This window comes from Chelonoidis abingdonii, chromosome 2 (assembly GCF_003597395.2).
Source record: "Chelonoidis abingdonii isolate Lonesome George chromosome 2, CheloAbing_2.0, whole genome shotgun sequence".
In the NCBI taxonomy this organism is placed as follows: domain Eukaryota; kingdom Metazoa; phylum Chordata; order Testudines; family Testudinidae; genus Chelonoidis; species Chelonoidis abingdonii.
Window position 1 is genome coordinate 152,025,993 of NC_133770.1, and position 24,161 is coordinate 152,050,153.

The following is a 24,161-nucleotide window of genomic DNA, read 5'->3' on the forward strand; positions in this document are numbered from 1 at the left end:
GGCTCCCTGGAATGGAGAAGGACTGAACTGACTGAATCCTGGAGGGAGGTCCCTTTAGATCAGGGCTGAGGCAGAGCCATGGGGAAAGGGGAAGATACTTTTGCTGCCAGGCCTACAAACAGGACTTCATCTTTCTGGGCTCTCCTCCTGGCAACTCTTAACAGCGCCAACTCCATTTTGAGCCCTGAGGCTGTATAAAATCCATGCTTTATGGATGGGCTGCGCGGCTGATGCCGGCAGGCAGTGCAGAATGGCCCAGGAGCACAGTGCTGTACAGTTTGTCTCACATTCATGGTTAACTGCTACTTTGTCTGGAGGATGTAACAAACCAGAGAAACCAGAAACAGATTAAAGTGATAGCACCGAATTCTGCAGCCTTTTTCTCTGTCTGTGCTCTGTGGGACAGATCCTCAGATGCTGTCATACGATGAAGGGCCAAGGACAATTTACGCTAGCTGAGGATCTGTTCCAGCATCTGTGGCTGACTTCACTGGGGGCTTTGCCTGAGCAAGGGCTCAGCATGGACTTGGGGAATTAGCCCAGTGACTCAGTTGGAGTGAGGCCCTCCAGATTTGGTCCATAAGAAAATGACAATTATGCAAATGCATTATCCAGGGAACTGGTGTGTTGGGGTCTCTGGTGCCAGACTCTGCACTGGTGGTTTGTCATTGTAGCTATTAATCAACAGAGCTTCCTCCCTGCATGCCGGCAGTGAGGAACAAGGCCCGCTCAGAGCAGGATAGTCTCACTAAGGTTTGGTCCAGGTTCCCTTTTCCTGTGCCAGGAGATGTCAGTTCCACCCTTTCTGGGCAGAGGTCCTGCCCTGATCCCCATTTTCTAGGCCCTTCCGAAAATAGTCAGCAACATCCACACATGTGCCAGTTGCTCTATTTGCCAACCAGACGCTTTAACTAATCTCCCCGGTACAGTTCGTTGCTCCTTGTTTTCATGCTTGGTCCTGCTCAGAGTGAACAGGCAAACCTTCCAGAAGGCCAAACCCTGCCATCCTTACAGAGCAGTAGTAGGAGCAGAGCCTATCACAGCTACAGATGCAGCAGTAGTAGTGACCCAAGAAATGGAAGAGACAATGAGGATGACTGGATGGGGAAGCTGCAGGATGTACATTATCCTGGAGCAGGTACCTGAAAAGAGCTTTGTTTATGTGAAGTGCTGCTGATAGATGTGATGGAAAAGACGATCCAAGGTTTCGATATGCAGGTAGAAACTATGGTTGAATTTCAAAGGGGATTTGAATGGATGGAGAAGGGAAGGCAAGAGGAAGGAGGCTGAAAGGAAAACTCAAGACTTAGAGATGCAAGCTGGATTGGAGAACTGTGAAGGTAAAAGGGCCAGTGGAAGCATGTAACTATGAGAATAAGCCGAGGAAACAACTAGGACAGAGGATGATTCACAGAAGATTGCAAGCGAGAACAAAGGACAAAAGGCAACCTGAAAGAACAGAAGGCCGGAGAATCTCACCACACCAGGAAGAGGAAGGTTTATTCAGTTGGGGACTCCCCACTAAGAAGAACAGACAGGCCTGTCACCAGAATTCATCCGGAGAACAGAAGGGTGACTGTCTGATTGGAGCTAAGATATGGGATGTGGACCTGAGGCCAAAGAGGATCCTAATGTGAACAGGAAAGAATCCACTGACTCTCCTTCATGTGGGAACAAATGACACAGACATTTAAGGAAACGGAGGCTTAGGTGATCTTCAGTGGGATTGTATCTGTCCCCAGAAGAGGAAAGTGAAGGTGAGACAAGATGATGATCAACAGATGCTCAGGCATCTGGAGGGCTTTGGGATGGTTGACAGCTGGGAAGCATTCACTGACAGACGACTGTTCTCCTGGATGGACTCCACCTGAGTGGGGAGGAAAATAGACTTCTGGGATGGAGGTTGACACAACTGATTAAAAGAGCTTTAAACTAGGAATTTGGGGGAGATGGTTGGGAGATGCTCATGTAATCTCAACACCTGATTCTAATATTGAGAAGGAGAAAAATCAAGGAAGAGAGGATACAGCAATGGAGAAAGGAACAACAGAGGACAAGAGCGTGGACATCAAGAGGAAAGATGGTGCTGATACCAATGGCACTAAATCTGGTAGGTGAAATTGGCGATGATCTGGTGATGAATTTGGACAAAGCAGAGCAGAAACAACTAAGATAACTGTACACCAATGCAAGAAGGCTGGGTAACAAAATGGAGGAAATAGAGCTACTGATGCAGGAAGATTAAACCTGAAGTGAGAGGGATAACAGAAACATGGTGGGATAGTAGTCATGACTGGAGCACAGATATTGAAGGGTACCTGCTATTCAGGAAAGACAGAAATAAAGGTAGAGGCAATGGAGTAGCACTGTATATTAATGACAAGGTAGACTGTAAAGAAATTAGAAGTGATGAAATGGATAAAAAGAATCTGTTTAGGTAAAAACACTTTGGGGAAGAGAGGTACCAGAGGCTCCACTGGGATAATGCTTGGGGTGTGCTACAGAACCCCAGGATCTGATCTAGATATGGCTAGAAATCTCTTTTATTTTTAATGAAATACATACTACTGGAAATTGTATGATTATGGGAGACTTTAACTTCCCAGATATAGATTGGAGGAGAAGTGCTGCTAATAACAGTAGGGCCTAGGTTTTCCTGGATGTGACAGCTGACAGATTCTTCACCCAATAATCACCGAACCTACGGGAGGCGATTCCATTTTAAATTTGATATTGGTGAGTAGTGAGGACCTCACTGAAGAGTTGTTTGTAGGGGACAACCTTGGTTAGAGTGATTATGAGCTAATTCAGTTTAAACTAAATGGAAGGATAAACACAAATCGATCTGCAATGAGGGGCCTTGATTTCCAAAGGGAAAATTTGAAAATATGAAGGGAATTAGTTAGAGAAGCGGGCTGGAATGAAGAACTCAAGGATCTGAACGTGAAAGAGGCTCAGAATTACTTTAAGTTCAGAAGTTCTCTGAAGCCTGCATCCCAAGCAAGGGGAAACAATTTGAAGCGAAGGGTTGCAGACCAAGCTGGCTGAACAAGTATTTCAAACTGGCAATTAACAGAAAGCAGAGGGCCTACAAGGAATGGAAGAAGGGATGGATCAGCAAGGAAAGCTACCCCTCGGAGGTCAGAAAGTGTAGAGATAGAGTGAGAACTGCCAAAAGCCAAGCAGAGCTGAACCTAGCATCTGGAATACTGTGTGCAGTTCTGGTCTCCCATGTTTAAGAAGGAGGAATTCAAACTGGAACAGGTCCAGAGAAGGGCTACTAGGATGATCCGAGGAAAGGAAAACCTGTCTTATGAAAGGAGACTGAAAAAACTTGGCTTTATCAGCCTAACCAAACATAGGCTGAGGGGAGATATGATTGCTCTTCATAAATACATCTGAGGAATAAATACCAGTGTGGGAGAGGCATTATTTAAGTTAAGGGCAATGTTGGCACAAGAACAAATGGCTATAAACTGGCCATCAACAAGTTTAGGCTTGAAATTAGATGAAGGTTTCTTACTGTTATGTGCCTGAGTGCTCTGCAAGGACGAGGCCCACACACACAGTGAGTTATTTGGCTTTAATGAAGGTAAAGTGACACATCCGCAACGGGGACCCTGGGTGTTGCTGTCACTTAGGCAGGGAACCCAGCACCGAAGCACAGCTCGGCCTGGGTCGGAGTCCAAAGGCGGGACCGGGAGCATACAGCTATATATACACAATACAAAAGCAACTCATACTTATGCAAAAAGGGACTTCCCACAGGCTATGTCCGCCCTTTGGCCTAAGGCCATACAAACTGGTTTCAACCAGTTAAAAGCAAGTTATAACTGGCATGCTGTGTCCTACAGTGACCGGCCACTTGGCAAGCAGGGGCTTTTCACAAGGCCACCGAGAAAGCAGAGACACCCTAGCTAGGCTGTGACACAGTCTTCTGCAGTCCTCTACACTTACCATCAGAGGAGTGAAGTTCTGGAACAGCAGTTCTGGGGAGCAGTGGGGGAAAAACACCCAACTGGCTTGATAAGTGTATGGAGGGGATGGGATGGTGTTACTGCCTACAATGGCATGTAGCCAGTCTGCAACTTTTAGTAGCAAATATCTCCAAAAGCCGGAGATGAGACACTAGGTGAGGAGGCTCCGAGTTACTACAGAGAATTATTTTCCAGGTATCTGCTGGGTTGATCTTGCCCACATGTTCAGGGCAATATTTAGAGTCGGGAAGGAATATTCCTTCAAGTCAGATTGGCAGAGACCCTGGAGTTTTTTCACTTTCCTCTGCAGCGAGGAGCATGGGTCACATGCTGGTTTAAACTAGTGTAAATGGTGGATTCTCTGTACCTTGAAGCCTGTAAAGTGTGATTTGTGGACGTCAGTAACTCAGTCAGAGGTGAGGGATCTATTACAGGGGTGGGCGGGCGAAGTTCTTTGGCCTGTGATGTGCAGGAGGTCAGACTAGACTATATGATCACGATGGCCCCTTCTGGCCTTAAAGTCTATGACTCTGAGTTTTTACTCAGTCCTTGCTCAGGCTGTGATTTGGCTTCGCTGGGAGCTCCACTGAGTAAGAACAGAGCATCTCCCTGGTCTGAGTGATACATAAGCAAGTGGAATTATGTGGTGGAGGTTCATGCTGCCTCCACATCAGCTGTTTTGTTGGGTTTGTCTCTTTGAATGAGTTGATTCTAGGCTTGTTGTGAATATAACCCTCTGTTCCTGATCTCAGGAGCGTGTCTCCCTAAGAAGAACAGTGAAGAAAACCAGGAAGTTTGTTGTGGATGGGAAGGAGGTCAGCGTGACAACCTCAAAGACCATCGGCGAGGTGGATACAAAGGGCGAGAAGATGCGCTCAGCTCGGTAAGGGGCACTTAGCTGACTGGGAGGGGATATAGCTGAATGATGACAGCAAGGGCTCTCAGGGTGGGGGCTGAGAGCATGCTGCCCTTCCCATATTGTTAAATAGGAGATGAGAAGGGCAAGTCATGATGCAGAAAAGGGAACATCACCTGGGCAGGGTGAGAAGCATGGGGGTTAGAGTATGAGAAAGGAGGGTAAGATTCTGCTCCTAGCTCTGCCTCTGAGTCACCTTCTGTTTTAAAACGCCTCCATCTGATGACAGTGTGCGCTGGGGTGTGGGAGGGCTGTCTGCAGACTGAGCGTCGGATCTGGGAGGGACATCTACAGACAGCGTGCACTGGAGTCTGGGAGGGACATCTACAGACCATGTGCGCTGGGGTCTGGGAAGGATGTCTGCAGACAGTGTGCGCTGGAGTCTGGGAGGGACATCTGCAGACAGTGTGCGCTGGAGTCTGGGAGGGACGTCTGCAGACAGTGTGCGCTGGGGTCTGGGAAGGACGTCTGCAGACAGTGTGCGCTGGGGTCTGGGAGGGACGTCCGCAGACTGCGCATTGAGTCTGGGAGGGACGTCTGCAGACAGTGTGCGCTGGAGTCTGGGAGGGACGTCTGCAGACAGTGTGCCCTAGAGTCTGGGAAGGACGTCTGCAGACTGCGCATTGGGTCTGGGAGGGACATCTGCAGACAGCATGCGCTGGAGTCTAGGAGGGATGTATGCGGACAGCATGCGCTGGAGTCTGGGAGGGATGTATGCGGACAGCATGCGCTGGAGTCTGGGAGGGACGTCTCTGTACAAATGTTGGACATCGTTGTGGGCAGTAACTCATCATAATTAAAAAAGTTATTGCATCCCAGTTCCTGAGGACACTGGTGTTACTCCAGGAATGAATTTGGCCTAAAAGGTTTCACACCTTTTTCTATGGCCACATTTACACTCAGGGTGGCAGCCGCCCTGCCAATCTGTGGCTCCAGTGGGAAGAGGCAGGAAACCCTCCAAACACAGGGGACTTCTATATCTGCATAGGGCTAGATTCTCTAGTGGCGCCACTCCATTGAAGTCAGTGGAGTTTGCAAACTTGTGGTAAAACTTGAGCAGGCTTTCCTGTGAAATTGTCAGTGTGGCTAGAGTCAGAGCTGGGCCAGTCTCATCCGAAGAGACAAATAAAACCCATTCAGGGTCGAGTTTGGTTCTGAAAATGCCTGAAGTTTCGGGAGGTTGCTTATTGCTTGCCAATGCATCTCCCCACCATTGCCGTCTGTGGGTCTGTCTCCCTGTCACCAGGCGCCAGGAGCTGCATGAACTCCGCCTTCTGCAGAAGGAAGAGCAGCGAGCCCAGAGCCAGCTGGAGCAGAAGCTCCATCAGCAGCGGGAGCAGATGTTCCGCCACATTGAGCAGGAAATGACGGTAACCACCTTAGCGGCTGTCAGCTGGGCCCTGCGAGTGGCGCTGCCAGGCCGGGCAGGCCCACAGCCCCTGGGGCAGCGTGCGACTGCTCTCATCTCCATGGCATAGTCGTATGACATTCAGAGCTTGGGGAACTGAAAATCATCATAGGTCTCAATCTCTCCTATTCCCAGTTCCCAATCCAGCACTGCTCTGGATCCCACATAGGACATGCTTAAGGTGATCATATTTCCCAAAGAGAAAACAGGACAGTGCATGGGGCTAGCCAAAGGTCCCCTTCCCCGGTGCAGGGCTAGCCTGAGCCGTCACCCAAGCCTCCCTCCCCATGCGGGGCTGGTGTCACTGCTCTCCTGAGTCCCCTTCCATGTGAGGGGCTGGCCTGAGCCCTGCCCTCCTTCCCCGCACTGCTCGCTCAAGCCCTGCTTGTTCCACACACAAACTCTGCCTCCTCCCTGTGCGGAGCTGGCATCACCCTTCTCCCGCCCCGCACATTCCTCCACACCCCACTTTTTTGACAAAGGTGGGTATTTTTCCTGTTTGATCTTGTTTGATCTAGTTGGCCAGAGCAAACCAGACAAATGCCCCCTTTTGCCACAAACTTCGGGCTGGCCAGCACAGGGCTTAAAAAAGGGACTGTCCCGGCCAAAACAGGACATATGATCACCCTAGACATGCTCCGTGACAGCTGCCTGAGGCGTGGGCCCCAACTTTCAAAGTCGCCTGAGGTTGGAGGGGCCTTCATTTCTCAGTGTCTGGCTTGAGATGCCCTGAGTCTGATTTCCAGAAGGGCTGAGGGTCATTGAAGTCCTTTGGCACTGCAGGCTCTCATCCCACCGGCAGATCAGGATCCCAGCAGTGTCCCAGGCTGGGCACACAAATCAGTGGTCACGTCTGAGAAAGCACCAGCCACAGCTGATAATCTGTTTGTTCACATGCTGTCAACATCTCCAGACACTTCCTTGGTCACATCCTGTGTTCTGTGGCTGTAAGCAGCCAGGACTGGGGCTCCTATGCACACTATGGTGAGACAAATAAATCATCATTTTCAGTGGGCTCTGCCAACATCCACCCTTTCTGAGCTCCTGGCGCAGGGGCCTGTGCTCTGCACAGAGTTCACCATCCCGCTGGAGACATGCACCGGCTCGTGTCCCCAGCGTTGTGTGGCTGTACTTCCCAGCGCCTCGAGGAACACCCAGTGTGGCAGGAGCCCAGAGGTGTGGAGCCAGGTGCTTGCCTAGGAACTGCAATCCCTGCAGTTCAGAGAGGCTGACGCTGCCTGGGGCTCAGCCGCTCTTATGTCCCCCAATATTATTTGATTCGGTGAGTGGGAGGAAAACGCATGTAAGCTCCCTGCTCTGCACACGCACAGAGTAAGAAGCAGTATTATGACCATGAGGTGGAGATCCTGGAGCGGCACCATCGGCAGGCCCGGGAGCGCCAGGAGCATGAGTTCACCACTAGGCTACGTGATGAGGCCAAGCGGCTGAAAGCCCTGCAGGAGAAGGACTATGGCAAGAAGCTGTCGGCCTTCAGGGGCAACAGGAGAGAGGTACCCCATGCGCAGAGACCCAGACCACAGAACCTACTGCCCCCGTGCCAGTGGGATCTTGATCTCCCTCCACCCCTCGCCAATGGGAACTAGGGATCATCCTCTCCCCCATTCCCCGAGCCAGTGGGAACTAGGGATCCTCTCCCTCCCCTGAGCCAATGGGAAGTAGGGATCTTCCCCCTTGCCAATGGGATCTAGGGATCTTCCCCCTCCCCCTCGCCAATGGGAACTAGTGATCCTCCCCCGCCCTTGAGCCAATGGGAACTGGGGATCCTCCCCCTCACCAATGGGAACTAGGGATCCTCCCCCTCCCTTGAGCCAATGGGAACTGGGGATCCTCCCCATCCTCTAAGCCAATAGGACCTCAGGATCCTTGTCTGCTGAGCCAAGGGGATCTAGGGGTAAGTGACAGACCCCCCAGAATCTGATTTGGAGACAGATAGAGACCTCTTTAATACTTTTAATTAAATAAATACTAACAAGCCAATGGGATCTAGAAATCTTTCTCCCCTCCCCTTCCCTTCCCCTCTCCCCTGAGCCAATGGGAACTACGGGTCCTTTTTCTGAAGCGATGACATTCAAGAATCCTGCTGCTCGTATTCTAAGCATCCTTCTTACTTAGCCAATCATATCTCTGCATCCCTTTCCATGTAGCTGGATCTAAGAATCTCTCTCTTAGCTAATAGGATCCAAGGATCCTTTTCCCAGAGTATAAGAATCCTGGTCACTGAGCCTATGACATCTAAGCTCAGGTGGCAAGTTTTCCCTGTGCCTAGTGCTGGGGTTATTTTCATGCTGTGGGTAACTCTGGGTCCCATGATGGTCCTTGTATTGCTGTTTCAGTACAAAGGCAGGATTTATAATGACCGGAGCCCAGAGGGCAAAGATCCCAGCCTCGATCTGTGCTGCAGGAATTGCTGTGTGAAATTCCTTGCCGTGCTGATGCAGGCAGTCAGAGCAGATGAGCAGGAACAGCCCCACTAGCCCTGTGGGTACTGACCCACAGGCACACGAGATAAGCAGGCTGATAAAGGGGGCAGGGCAGCCTAGACGCACGGCCACTGACCATAACAGGTCCCAGCTGATGGAGTTGGCACATGACAGCAGCCCCCCACAGCAACTGAGCTGGGGAATCTGCACTAGCCAGTTGATGAGCTAATGGGCTGCAATGGTTTTGAGAATTTGGATGCTCTGGGGCCTGACCCATATGTTTCCCTCTGGCAGGAGCAGAGATTTCTGCAGCAGCAGCAGGAGGAGCTAAACCTGGCCTTGCAGAAAGTCGTCCAGGAGCACAAGAAGAAAGTGACCTCTATCGAGTGGGAGTGCGTCAGCAAGATCCACAGCCTCAGGAGAGGTAGAGCTGAGCTCTGGGAGGGATAAGGGCTGGGATGCAGAGATAAGAGAAATGTCTGGCTGGAAGGGACCTTGGGAAGTCATCAAGTCCAGGCAGGAGTTATGACTTGGCAGAACTTGTGTCAGGGCAGGACCAAGTAAACCTGGATGAGGGGTCGGCAATCTTCGGCATGCGGCGCATCAGGGTAATCCGCTGGCATTTTGTTTACGTTGACTGTCTGTGTCCATGGCCGCCCGCAGCTCCCGGTGACTGAAGTTCACCATTCCCGGCCAATGGGAGCTGCGGGAAGAGGCGGTCAGCATGTCCCTGCAGCCCGCACCTCTTCCCATGTTATTCCTAAAGTGCAGCACCCAAAATTGTACACAGTCCTCCAGCTGAGGCCTCACCAATGGCAAGTAGAGTGGGACAATTACCTCCTATGCCTTACATACGATGCTCTGGTTAGTACACCCCAGAATGACAGTAGCGTTTTTCACAGCTACATCACATTGTTGTTGGGTTTGTGATCCAGGACAACCCAGCAAGATCCTTTTCGGCACTATGACGGCCTAGCCAGTTAGTGCCCATTTTGTAGTTGTGCATTTGATTTTTCCTTCGTACGTGTATTTTGCCCTTGACTGTATTGAATTTCATCTTGTTGATTTCAGACATTCTTCAATTGTCAAGGTCATTTTGATTCTAATCTGTCCTCCAACGTGCCAGCAACCCCTCCACTTGGGTTGATCCATCTGCACTTTTTATAGCTACTCTCTTCCATTAGCCAGTCATTAATGAGATATTGAATGCGCCAGACCAGGATGACTCCTACAGGCCCTACTAGCATCATAAGAACCTAAGACTGGCCATATGCGTCGACCGAGGTCCAGCTAGGCAGTTATCTGTCTTCGACAGTGGCCATCCAGGCTGCCCAGATGTGGGAATGAACAGAACGGCATAACCAATGATTCCATCTCGTGTCACTTCCCAGCTTTGGCAAACGAGGCTGAGGCACCATCCCTGCCCATCTGCCTAGATCACCATTTGATGGGCCGATCCCTCATAGAACTTATCTGTTCTTTGCACTTGTTTCTGTCTTGGCCTTCACAACATCTTCTGGCAAAGAGTTCCACAGGTTGTGTTGTGTGGAAAAATACTTCCTTCTGTTTGTTTTAAACCTGCTGTCTATTAATTTCATTTGGTGACCCATAGTTCTTGTGTTATGAGAAGGAGTAAATAATACTTCCTGATTTACTTTCTCCACATCAGTTATGATTTTATAGGCCTCAGTCATATCCCCCCAGTCATCTCTTTTCCAAGATGAAAAGTCTCGGTATTATTAATCTCTCCTCAAACGGATGCCATTCCATACCCCTAATCATTTCTGTTGCCCTTTTCTGAACCTTTTCCAATTCCAATACATCTTTTTTTGAGGTGGGGAAACCACATCTGCACACAGTATTCCAGATGTGGGTGTACCATGGATTTATATAGAGGCAATATAATATTTTCTGTTTTATTATCTATCCCTTTCTTAAAGATTCCCAACATTCTGTTCGCTTTTTTGACTGTCGCTGCACATTGAGTGGATGTTTTCAGAGAATTATCCACGACTCCAAAATCTTTCTTGAGTTTAACAGCTAATTTAGACTCCATCATTTTATATGTATAGTTGGGTTTATGTTTTCCAATGTGCATTACTTTGCATTTATCTACATTGAATTTCATCTGCCATTTTGTTGCCTAGTCACCCAATTTTGCGAGATCCTTTTGTAGCTGTTTGCAGTCTGCCTGGGATTCAACTATCTTGAGTAGTTTTGTATCATTTGCAAATTTTGCCATCTCACTGTTTACCCCTTTTTCCAGATCATTTATGAGTATGTTGAATAGGACTGGGCCCTGTACAGACCCCTGGGGGACACCACTATTTACCTCTCTCCATTCTGAAAACTGACCATTTATACCTACCGTTTTTTCCCTATCTTTTAACCAGTTACCAATCCATGAGAGAACCTTCTTTCTTATGCATGACAGCTCACTTTGTGTAAGAGCCTTTGGTGAGGGACCTTGTCAAAGGCTTTCTGGAAATCTAAGTACACTATATCCACTGGATTCCCCCTTGTCCACATGCTTGTTGATTTCCTCAAAGAATTCTAGCAGATTGGTGAGGCATGATTTCCCTTTACTAAAATCATGTTGATTCTTCCCCAACAAAGTATGTTCATCTATGTGTCTGACCATTTTGTTCTTCACTATCGTTTCAACCAGTTTGCCCAGTACTGAAGTCAGGCTTACTGGCCCTGTAATTGCTGGGATCACCTCTGGAGCCCTTTTTAAAAATTGGCATCACATTATCTATTTTCCAGTCATTTAGTACAAAATCTGATTTAAATGATAGGTTACAAACTACAGTTAGTAGTTCTGCAATTTCCCATTTGAGTTCCTTCAGAACTTGAGTGAATACCATCTGGTCCTGGTGACTTATTACTGTTTAGTTTATCAATTTGTTCCAAAACCTCCTCTAATGATACCTCAATCAGAGACAGTTCCTCAGATTTGTCAACTAAAAAGAATGGCTCAGGTTTGGGAACCACCCTTTCATCCTCAACCATAAAGACCGATGCAAAGAATTCATTTAGTTTCTCTGCAACGGCCTTTTTGTCCTTTAGTGATCCTTTAGCGTCTCGATCGTTCAGTGGCCCCACTGGTTGTTTAGCAAACTTCCAGCTTCTGATGTACATTTTAAATGTTTGCTATTATTTTTTGAGTCTTTGGCTAGCTGTTCTTCAAATTCTTTTTTGGCCTTCCTAATATATTTTTACACTTAATTTGACAGAGTTTATGCTCCTTTCTATTTTCCTCACTAGGATTTAACTTTCACTTTTTAAAGGATGCCTTTTTGCCTCTCACTGCTTCTTTTACTTTGTTGTTTAGCCATGGTGGCACTTTTTTGGTTCTCTTACTATGTTTTTTAATTTGGGGCATACATTTAAGTTGAGCCTCTATTATGGTGTCTTTAAAAAGTTTCCATGTAGCTTGCAGAGATTTTACTTTTGGTGCTGTACCTTTTAATTTCTGTTTCACTAACTTCCTCATTTTTGTGTAGTCCCCCTTTCCGAAATTAAATGCTACAGTGTGGGGCTGCTGTGGTGTTTTCCCCACCACAGGGATGTTAAATTTAATTATATTATGGCCACTATTACCAAGCAGTTCAGCTATATTCGCCTCTTGGACCAGATCCTGTGACCACTTAGGACTAAATCAAGAATTGCTTCTCTGCTTGTGGGTTCCAGGACTAGCCAATCCAAGAAGCAGTTATTTAAGGTGTCAAGAAACTTTATCTCTGCACCTCGTCCTGAGCTAACATGTACCCAGTCAGTATGAGGATAGTTGAAATCCCCCATTGTTACTGAATTTTTTATTTTAATAGCCTCTCTAATCTCCCTAAGCATTTCACAGTCACTATCACCATCCTGGTCAGTAATATATCCCTACTGCTATCTTTTGCTTATTCGAGCATGGATAATTCTCGAGATTCTATGGTAAAGTTTGGTTCATTTAAGATTTTTTACTTCATTTGATTCTACACTTTCTATCACATATAGTGCCCCTTCCCCACCAGCACAACCTGTTCTGTCCTTCTGATATATTTTGTACCCTGGGATTACTGTGTCCCATTGCATATCCTCATTCCACCAAGTTTCTGTGATGCCTATTGCATTAATATCCTCATTTAACACGAGGCACTCTAGTTCACCCATCTTATTATTTAGACTTCTAGCATTTGTATATAAGCACTTTAAAAACTTGTCACTTTTTAGCTGTCTGCCATTACATGATCTAATTGAATGGGACTTTTTTCATTTGACTCTTTCTCATCAGATCCTGTCTGTATTTCATCATTTTCCATCCTCTCCTCCTTACTAGGACATAGAGAATCTCCATTAAGAGACCCTCCCCTAAGGGGTGTCTCTGTCCAAACCACGTGCTCCCCTGCACCTGTCGGCTTTCCCCCAGCCCTTAGTTTAAAAACTGCTCTACAACCTTTTTAATGTTAAATGCCAGCAATCTGGTTCCATTTTGGTTTAGGTGGAACCCATCCTTCCTGTATAGGCTCCCCCTTTCCCAAAAGTTTCCCCAGTTCCTAATCAATCTAAATCTCTCCTCCCTACACCATCATCTCAGCTACACATTGAGACCCTGCAGTTCTGCCTGTCTCACTGGCCCTTCGTATGGAACAGGGAGTATGTCGGAGAATGCAGCCATGGAGGTCCTGGACATCAGTCTCTTACCTAGCAGCCTAAATTGGGCCTCCAGAACGTCTCTCTTACCTTTCCCTATGTCACTGGTGCCTACTTGTACCACGACCGCTGGCTCCTCCCCAGCACTACACATAAGTCTGTCTAAATGTCTCGAGAGATCCGCAACCTTCACACCAAGCAGGCAAGTCACCATGCGGTTCTCTTGGTCATCGCAAACCCAGCTATCTACGTTTCTAATGATCGAATCCCCCATTACAAACACCTGCCTTTTTCTAATGATTGGAGTTCTCTCCCCTGGAGAGGTATCCTCGGTGCGAGAGGATATCACAACATCGTCTGGAAGGAGGGTCCCAACTATGGGATCATTTCCCTCTGCTCCAGTTGGATATTCTCCTTCCCTGACACTTTTCTCCTCCTCTTCAACAGCACAGAGGCTGTCAGACCGGGGATGGGACTGTTCTACTGAGTCCCGGAAAGTCTCATCTATGTACCTCTCTGTCTCCCTTAGCTCCTCCAGTTCAGCCACTCTGGTCTCCAAAGCCCATACATGGTCTGTGAGGGCCAGGAGCTCCTTGCACTGAATGCACACAAACGCCACCTGCCCACAATCATACATGCTGCATTGGGTGCAATAAACTGGGTAGCCCCCACTCTGTCACTGGACGTCTGCCTGCATTTTCTTTATACTCCTGCAGCTCATTCCTTTGTTAATGTTTTGTTTTTATCAGGGAGTGTTTTTGGTTTTAAGTTTAAAGAATTTTAAGTGTATCTAGCCCCACACACAATCCCCCTCTAAAGCAAACACACCACAGACACAAACACACACACTACAGACAACAAACTTACCCCAAGGGTCCCGTAATCGCTCCTCCTTCACCTGGAGAACTCGCAAAACTCCCCTGTGAGCCACTCCTGGCCACTAGCTTCTCTGGTCGCTTAGGAGGGGTTTTTTAAAGCCCTGGTCTTCCTGAGAAGCCCCGCCCCCTGGTTAAGGGTGGATGGGTGCTAAAGGGCTGAGGGATCACAGCCTCCTTAAGAAGCTCTCAGCCTTGCCTAGCAGGCCACTAGGCTCAGCCTGCCCCAAACAAACAGACCACATGGTATATTTCAATCAAGCAACAAGCACACCATGCCCTCATTCATCCTTCTTAAACATGAGAGACCAGAACTGCACACAGTATTCCAGATGAGGTCTCACCAGTGCCTTGTATAACAGTACTAACACCTCCTTACCTCTACTGGAAATACCTCGCCTGATGCATCCTAAAACCGCATTAGCTTTTTTAACGGCCATATAACATTGGCAGCTCATAGTCATCCTGTGATCAAACAATACTCCGAGGTCCTTCTCCTCCTCTGTTACTTCCAACTGATGTGTCCCCAATTTATCATCAAAATTCTTGTTATTAATCCCTAAATGCATGACCTTGCACTTTTCACTATTAAATTTCATCCTATTACTATTACTCCAATTTACAAGGTGGTCCAGATCTTCCTGTATTGTATCCCGGTCCTTCTCCGTGTTGGCAATACCCCCCAGCTTTGTGTCATCCGCAAACTTTATTAGCACATTCCACTTTTGTGCCAAGATATAATTAAAAGATAATAAGAGATGGTCCCTAAAACCGATCACTGAGGAACTCCACTAGTAACCTCCTTCCAACCTGACAGTTACCTTTAGTATGACCTGTTGTAGTCTCCCTTTAACAGTTCCTTATCCACCTTTCAATTTTCATATTGATCCTCATCTTTTCCAATTTAACTAATAATTCCCCCATGTGGAACCATGTCAAATGCCTAACAGAAAGCGAGGTAAATTAGACCCCACTGCATTTCTTTCTGTCTAAAAATCTGTTACCTTCTCAAAGGAGGAGATCAGGTTGGTTTGGCACGATCTACCTTCTGTAAAACCATATTGTATTTTGTCCCAAATTACCATTGACGTCAAATGTCCTTAACTATTTTCGCTCTTCAAAATATTTTTTCCAAGACCTTGCGTACTACAGATGTCAAATAACAGGTCTATAGTTACTCGGATCACTTTTTTTCCCTTCTTAAAAATAGAACTATGTTAGCAATTCTCAGTCATATGGTACACGCCCCTGAGTTTACTGATGTCATTAAGAATCTCTTGCTAATGGGCTTGTAATTTCATATGCAGTTCCTGTCATATTTTTGGATAAGATTATCTGGGCCCTCTGATTTTGTCCCATTAAGCTGTTCGAGTTTGGCTTCTACCTCGGATGTGGTAATATCTACCTCCATATCCTCATTCCCATTTGTCATCCTACCATTATCCCTAAGCTTCTGAGGTCCCTTCCAACCCTGAGATTCTATGATTCTATGATCCGGCTCGTCAGGGTTTTCAATCCAGCCTGCGGGATTGCCAGCCCAGTGGTGCAGTGGGGCTAAGGCAAGCAACCTGCCTGCCCTGGCCCTGTGCTGCTCCCGGAAGCAGCTGGCACCATGTCCCTGCAGCCCCTGGGAAAGCAGGGGGGTGGGAAGAGGGCTCCATGCACTGCCCTTGCCTGCAGGCACCGCCCACCCACGCAGCTCCCATTGGCCGGGAACAGGGAACTGCGGCCAGTGGGAGTGGTACCTGCACTTAGTTACCTGCAGGCGAGGGTAGCACACAGTGGAGCCACCTTCCCCACCCGCACCCCCAGGAGCCACTGCCAGATACGCTGGCCACTTCCAGGAGCAGCGCGGGGCCAGGGCAGGCAGGGAGCCTGCTTTAGCTCTGCTGCGCACTGTTGCCATCCCGGAGCTGCTCGAGGTAAGAGGCGCCGAGCAGAGCCTGCACCTCAAACCGCTCCTGCACCCTGCACCCCAACCCCCTGCCCTGAGCCCCCACCTGCAGACCGCACACTGCCCCATACCCTGCACTCCCTCCTGCACCCAGCCTCCTGTCCCAGCCCTACATTCATGGCCCTGTATACAATATACCCACCCAAATGTAGCCCTCGGGCCAAAAAGTTTGCCACCCCATCCTAGCGTATTTAAAGACCCTCGTCTTCACGCTGGTGTAGAGGGAGAAGGTGCATCAGGGCTGTACAGCTCTGGGGAGTCAGCTACACATAGGAGTTATGTGGCTATTCACTGCCCAGGGCAAAACCCACCAGACATGCTGGCTGCTGAGGGAGAGCCAGGGGACTGCTGAGGGCTCGGTAGGGGGTGGGGTGCTAGGTGGGACTCTGACGAAAGAAGGGATGAGACCAGGGACCTGAGGGCACTTCTCTGCCCTCCCCAGCCCGGGAGGCCGTGGTGTGGAGCATGGAGCAAGGTCACCTGCAGGAGAAGTATCATCTCTTCAAGCAGCAGGCGAAGGAGCAGTACTCACTTCAGCGGCAGCAGCTCAGCAAGCGGCATGAGAAGGTGAGTGCAGGGCTGGCTGCCGTGTGGTTGGCACCCATAGCCATGGAACCAATGGAGGCTGGACCAGTGGGATTCTAGTGTGGTTGATGTCAACAGGGACGGACTAGAGCCACCTGGGCCAGTGGGACACAGGAGCCCTGGGGGGCAGCATGCTCAGCCCCAGAGCAGCGCTCTCCCTCCCCACACAGCCTCCTCCCTCGGCTGCCCTGCCCCTGCCCCTGCCTTCCCGCTCCTCCAGGGCTCCGGTTCTAACCCAGGCTGGGCTCCTGTCTGGGGCTCTGGGCTACGGATGAAAGAGGATCCTGTAGTGGGGCAGGAGGGAGCCCAGCAGCCAAGCTCTCCTCTCCTCTCAGCTCAGCTCCAGCCCACCACTCCCTATCCAGGCCTGGCAGAGGGGAAGCCAGCCTGGGAGGGGACAATTCTGCTATCGCCTGCTTGGGGCCCCCTTCTTGGGGCCATGCGAAGGTGGCAAGCAGGAGGAAGGGGTAACGGTGGGTCACTTTCTAAGCACTCAGGCCTGTCCCATCCCGGTGGCCGGCCCCTGATACCTGTGCACGCCTCTCCGGTAGGAAACTGAGCGGATGAGCCGCTTCCACCTCCTCCTGCTGGACGAGCTGAGGAACCAGCAGGTGCAGCAGCAAGCTCAACTGCTGAAAACCCAGCGCGGGGATGCCAAGCTCCGCTTAGCCATGTTCAAGGAGAGTCTGAAGATCCAGGAGGTGATGGGCGCTGAGCAGAAGAACAGGACCAAGCAGGTACTGACCCCCAGCAGTCCCCACGCCCGCCAAGTGCCTTCTCCAGAGAGGGCGGCAGGGCCCCAGCATGGCCAAAGGCTGCTGCCAGCGCAGAGCCTGCGTAACCAGGGCACTGAGGAGATGCCTGGGAGCCAGGGAGAGGACGACGCCGTCTCAGCTGTGGGCCCAGGGACAGAGCCACTGCACAGCTCGCGGCCCAGAGCTGAGTGAGCCCTGTGGCTGGAGAATGTCCCCTCTGCTAGGAGGGAAGGACAAGAGAGTCCATGGGATGAAGTCACCAGCAGCTGGCCTTCTGCTGAACCCCCCAGCACATGGGCTCCCCGAGCTGCAGGTTCCTGGAGCTCCACTTCCCTCCCGGCTCTGCGCTGAATGGCCTTGCTGAGGCTGCCAGCCAGGCCTTGGGCATCCTGCAGGGGATGCAGCATCTGGCCAGCAGCATCCACGTCCCAGCGGTGTGTAAGTGGGGGATTGGGCCCGCTATTGGGGGGAACTTTCCTGGCTCACACACGACCCAGGTGAAGTGGGCTGGCGAAAGGATCCGAGTCCTCGCTCCCACTCCCTTTACCCAGGGTCCTGCCTGACCTTGAGGGCTCCCCTTCCATCTCCTGGGTGGCAGAGTCCTCGTAACCCTGACAAGGCTGGGCCCAGGGTTCCTGGGGGGCTCAACCCCCAACATTGTCATGGTCACTTAGGGCAGGGGCTAGGGTGTCCCCACTCCAGGGTGCTCTCTCTGCACTGGGCATTTCTCTGACCCACTGATCATTACAGACAGTTCAAAGCAAATATGATTTATTAAACAGCAACCAATTTAAAAATAAAGAAAAATGGGAAAGGTGAAAGGAAAACCCGTCACCCCGCTCTGTGGCCCGGAGACATCACAACCAGCGTCTCTGGGATGTCAAAGTTCAGTCTGCTCCTCACACGTCCCAGGCTCTGGCTGTGCTGCAGGGATGCTGCGGGTCGGACTCTTGCTCTGGTGGTGGCCTCACGCCCTCAGGTTCTAGGTGGTAGGACCCTTCTGCTCAGCTTCGCTCCTGCCCCGTTGGGGTTATGATCCCCCTCCACGTCCGGCCTGCAGGGCCTCTGGGCTGGGAGGTGTCTCCTTGTGCTGGGCCCACTGCCCAGGGTCCTCTGTGCTCTACCCAGCTGCTCACTGCACCTGGCTCCGGACTGCTCCAGCCCCCTGGGCTACTTTTTCTGGCCCCTTTGGGTGCTGCAGCTCTGCTCCCAGCACAGGTCTGCTCCCTGGGCTGCTGCTGTGGTTCTCTCTGGCTCTGGCTGGCACAGCTCTGCTCCCCAGTTCAGCTTGGCCCCGCTCTCGCCTTAGCTGGGGCCCATTCTGCCACCTCACACGTAGGACATCCCCCTCCTCCTGCCAGCCTACTGACTGCTTCATTAGCCTACGCATCCTGCCAATCAGGCTGACCTCTCCCCATTGCTCCCGGGGACTGAGGGCTGTGCTGAGCAGGGCGAGGGGTACAGATGCTGCCAGGAAGGGCCCACGCTCGCCCCAGGACTCAGGCAGTGGTTCCCCAAGCCCTGGGGCACTGGCCGGGACTGTGACCCCTTTGCTGCAGCTGAGTGTAATGCAGGTTGCCCACCTGCTTCCCGCAGTTCCTGCAGCAAGAGGAGGGGCGCCAGCGGGCAGAGGTGCAGCTACAGCAGCAGCAGCACAAGGAGCAGCTCCAGGACCTGCAGCAGCATCTGGCTGAGAACCTGAGTGAGCTGGAGCAGTTGCAGGTGAGTTCGAGCAGCGTCTGGGCAACTCGCCATCCTGCTCCCGTCCCCCTTCACCGGTCACGGGGGGTGCATGTGTGTGGAGCTCTTCCCCCCGCCCCGCCAGCCCAGACGGCTGGTGTGGGGCAGAGTCCCTCTGAAGCGGGACCATCCAACTGGCCCTTGCAGGTGTCAGCGTTTGCAGGCCTGGCGGCTGTGCCAAGGGCCCCGGGGCCTGGCATGGATTTGATCTGCGTCACGATCCCAGACCCTGGCAGGGCCATTTCCGGTCACTGCCTGTTGCCCGAGTTTGTGGCGTGTAATTGCTCTTGCCTCATGTCTCCCCCAGACTGAGAAGCTCCGCCTGCTGGTCGAACAGGAGAAGAAGCAGCTGAAGGGGCTGGACGACGAACACACCCTGGAGCTGAGCGAGTGGAAACAGCGGCTCGCTACCCGCAAAGAAGTGAGCCTCCTGAGCACCTCCCGCCAGAGCCGGGGCGATCGCATCACTGGGGCGGGGGGTGCGCAGCAGCCCCGAGCATCCCTGCAAAGGGGGATGGGTTCTAGGCCCAGCTGTGCCACAGACCCTGTGGGAACCTCACCCAAGGTCCTTCGCCGTGCTGTGCCACAGCGTCTCCAGCTGCACTGCGGGGGGACAGACCCTGACCTGCTGGGAAGGGGCTGGTGCTTGGGAGCAGCTTCGATGCTGCAGAGAGAGGGGGACCACGGAAGTAGCTCAGCAGAGCTCTTGAGCCTGCTCCCTACCTTCACACACAACTTATGCCCACTAGCTTCGGCTCAATCGAATCTTTGAATGAAACCTGCTTAGAGCCATGTTCACCTCTCCCGGCTTCAGGCACCCAGCCTAGCCTTAGCTGCCAGCTGTGGCGACTCTCTCATTTATCTGCCCACTGCTGCTTTGAACCCAGAATCTCCCTGCTGGGGCAGGGAAAGGGCCTTCGCTGTAAGACTGGCCAAACAGGCTTCACTGGTCAGCAGCCACAGGGGTCCCAATGGTGCAACTCCCTGGGCCTGCCCAGGGGCTCCAAACTGCGCGGCCTATAACCTGAAATGCTTTGTTCCCGTGTCTGCTCTAGATGCTTGAGGAGGCGCTGGCTCATGTGAACCCGCTGCAGCAGAAGGAGCTGCACCGTGGCAGCGAATCAGGCAGCAGGATATCCCGGTTCTTCCACTTCCCTTCCTGACAGCCTGCGTAGGAGTGGGGACGGCCAGCACGGGCCCTAAGCTCCTTCTCCCCGTGAGCTGCAGAACAGCTTGGCCAGAGCAGAGACGGTGCCTGAGAGCTGCCAGCAGAAAATCCCTCCTGTACCTCTAGTCAGTGGGTTTGATCAAGGTGCCTGTCAACCAGAAAGGCCACGTGACAATGCCAAGGAGCTCTGGGGGGGCTGCTCTCTGCAGTGACACTGCCAGGGGAACCCCAGGCCTAGAGCTCTGCAGTCAGTAGGGCAAGACAAGCAGAGACACGTGGCATGTAGTGGTGGGCAGAAGAGAAGACAAGTGCATCTCAGGCAGTTGGACACGGAGCCTGTAGGGATGTGGGGCAATCCATTAATACGATCAGCTGGAGGAGAAGATTCACTTGCGTAAGCCTTCACCCAGCTGAGTACATTCCACTCCCAAAGTTGTGAGACTGAACTCCTGCTGCCCTCCGGGCTGGGGGTGGGGCTGTTATAGCTTACGGCAGGGGCAGGCCATTATTTGTTCTCAACGTCTACATTTCTTGGTCAAGGATTAGTCAAGGTCCAGACTCCAGAAAAAAATAATTTAAAAAGTCCAATGATGATAAGTAAATAAGATTTCAGGGTCTGTTCCAAAGCATCTGGTGGTCTGGATTTGGCCCACGGTCTGCCTGTTGACTACCCCTGCCTTACTGAAACCCATGATGACAAAGCCAGGCCTTGGAGCAGCCTGGCAGGAGGAGCACTACACTCGCTGTTTTTAATTCAAGGTGCCGAGTGTCTGTGCAGTCCATTGACCACACGTGGGTTTATTAGTTCTCTGAACTCTGGCCGCTGGCACTTAGGCACATGAGTGTACAGCCAGAATTGTAGGGAGCACCCACGAGGAGCTAACAATGAGCTTGTGCTGAACCATCAACACTGAGCTTAACCAAAACACCATCAACACGTTTTTTTATTGGGAACAAAACCAAGCCCCCAACTCCAAACCTTGCTTGTCCCTAATTTAAGGAGAAACCTGTGTCTGAGGGGAGAGACTATGGGTTTTGACAAAGCAGCTGTAATGACACTGGTTCTCCAAGGCAGGGCTGGTGTGTTTCCTCCAGCTGGTGAGGAAGGTCCTGAAACACAAGTCCTTGTATCAGAGGTGTGGTACGAGGCCCAAGACCTGAGCTAAAGTAATGGTCAAAACTTTGCTGATATAAAACAAAGTTAAGTTGTGAGCCAGAGGCAGGCCCTGCTCACAGAATCTGGCAAAAAGAGGGCTGATGCTGCAAACCCACACATACCTAAAAGGTACACTGCCCAAGCAATGTAAACACGTGCCAGGTTGGTACCAGAACCCTCCAGCACAAGCACATTCCACACAGATAACAAGGAACAGGCTGACCCACCCTAAAGAGAGGGTCAAAAGGATAATATGAGGGCTAGAGTTGTTTTGTTCGAACCAACATGTGCAAGATGAGAGGTGGCACCTTACTACCTAGAGGGGTTGTACCTCAATGTGTCAGGAGTGAGGTGTAACTTTTGTACCTGTGTATAAAAATGGACCTCTGAGGGGTTGGCTTTATCTGGCCTGGGGGCAGGGGTAAGTCCTGCCACTGACTGAGCCGGTCCGTTGCCAGGGCTATGTACTAGCGCAACTGTAGACATCTGATCTGGGGAGCTAGAGACTGTGTTTTGTGTGGCAATAAACCTGGCCGGTGCCTTCGTACCTTATCGGCATCTGTGGTCGTTGGGGGTTCTCTCGGGGTCTGCTGTGCCAGCGATCTGTGCAGAGTTGGGGCAGCACACAGGGGGAACACACACATGCAGCCAACGGTTATCAACATTGGACAGAGCAGAGTATCACACCAGTGCTGTCTGATGCCAGAAGGTACACAGGTTACTCAGGCAAACTTGTCTCCCAACATGTGCCAAAGAAAAGTGTGACATTAAAACAGCTGAGAGGTACATGCATGGGGAGAGTAAGAATTTTCCTTCTTTTGTGCTTTGGCCGGTAAGTTTGCCTAATGACCTCGCCCGGCTGCCTTCGCAAGCGCAACAACTAGGGGTAACATTTCCAAAAGTACACAAGCAACTAAAGAGTTTAAGGCCCAATGAACAAGTCCCAGCTCCTCCCATAATCTGCAGTAGTCCTGTTACAGTCCATACAGCACATGACATTCTGCATCAGCTGGAGCTGGTGTGTGTGTGTGTGGGGGGGGGTCTCATGCTGAATTCCACTTGCTTAAAGGCTAGTGACTGTTGCTACTCATAGCCGCAGCTACTGCAATGTTGGGAAAGAGGATTGTAGGGTTGCCAGCTGTCCAGTTTTTGACCAGACCGCCCAGCTGAAAAGGGACCCTGGATGCTCCAGTCAGCACCACCGACCGGGCTGCTAAAAGTCCACCCGGCGGGGCTAGGGCAGGCTAGTCCCAACCTGTCCTGGCACCACACTGCGCCCTGGAAGCAGCCAGCAAGTTCGGCTGCTAGGTGTGTGCCTAGGGGTGTCACAAGACTCCGTGAGCTGACCCTGCTCAAAACACCAGTTCCATATTCCCATTGGCCAGGAACCGCAGCCAATGGGAGCTGGGAGGGCGGTGCCTGCCAAAAAGACCAGCACAGGGAGTCTCCTGCCCCCAACAGGAACCGGACCTGCTGGATGCTTCCAGGGCACAGCACAGAGCCACGACAGGCAGGGAGCCTGCCTTAGCCCCACTGCACCGCTGCCTGGGAGCTGCCCAAAGTAAGCCTACACCCCAACCTCGAGCTCCTTCCCACACCCTGAACCGCACATCCCCAGTGCACCCAAGCCCACACCCCCAGCCCATACCCTCCCCCCAACTCCCTGTCTCAACCCATAGCCCCCTCCTGCACTCTGAATTTCTCAGCCCCACTCCCCAGCCTGGAGCTCCCTCCTGCACCACAAACCGCTCATCCCCTGCCCCACCCCAGAGCCTGCATCCCCAGCCAGAGCCCTCACACCCTCCCACACCCCTCGCCCCAGCTCAGTGAGTGAGGGTGGGGGAGCGTGAGCCCCTGAGGGAGGGGGAAATGTAATGAGCAGGCGGCAGGGCCTCAGGGAAGGGGTGGGGCATTTGGTTTTGTGCAATCAGAAAATTGGCAATCCTAGCTGATTGCTCCCATGGGGCTCTGGGCTGGGGCCACCACTGGAGTGTTAAGGGAGCTAGGACATTGACACTCAAGTAGGGCTCAGCAAAAGGGTAACTGCTGGCACTTACCTCATGCACTCCAGGCCAGTGGCTGAATCCAGAGATGGCAGCAAGTCTCCTGAGACCCTAGCTGACCACAGCCACTGCAGTGCACAATGTAAGTGCTGCCAGGTTGTGAAACAGAGCATCAGGGTTGGAAGGGACCTCAGGAGGTATCTAGTCCAACCCCCTGCTCAAAGCAGGACCAACTCCAACTAAATCATCCCAGCCAGGGCTTTGTCAAGCCTGGCCGTACAGACCTCTAAGGAAGGAGATTCCACCACCTCCCTAGGGAACCCATTCCAGTGCTTCACCACCCTCCTAGTGAAATAGTGTTTCCTGATATCCAACCTAAACCTCCCACACTGCAACTTGAGACCATTGCTCCTTGTTCTGTCATCTGCCACCACTGAGAACAACTGAGATCCATCCTCTTTGGAATCCCCTTCAGGTAGTTGAAAGCAGCTGTCAAATCCCCCCTCACTCTTCTGCAGACTAAACAATCCCAGTTCCCTCAG

The 24,161-nt window shown here is 51.3% G+C and overlaps 1 protein-coding gene across 1 annotated transcript in view; it reads left to right on the forward strand.

The window, feature by feature from the left end:
- The window catches only part of LOC116815243 (uncharacterized), a 47,894-nt gene extending 25,762 nt beyond the window's left edge, over positions 1-22,132 (forward strand). Inside the window, exons 10-18 of the mRNA XM_032763414.2 lie at positions 4,730-4,860; positions 6,140-6,263; positions 7,633-7,812; positions 9,037-9,166; positions 16,655-16,779; positions 17,349-17,534; positions 19,149-19,274; positions 19,600-19,713; positions 20,348-22,132. Of these exons, the coding sequence (XP_032619305.1) occupies positions 4,730-4,860; positions 6,140-6,263; positions 7,633-7,812; positions 9,037-9,166; positions 16,655-16,779; positions 17,349-17,534; positions 19,149-19,274; positions 19,600-19,713; positions 20,348-20,455 (1,224 nt within the window). The 3' untranslated portion in view covers positions 20,456-22,132. The remainder of the gene's footprint in view (positions 1-4,729; positions 4,861-6,139; positions 6,264-7,632; positions 7,813-9,036; positions 9,167-16,654; positions 16,780-17,348; positions 17,535-19,148; positions 19,275-19,599; positions 19,714-20,347) is intronic.
- Positions 22,133-24,161: the final 2,029 nt, after the last annotated feature.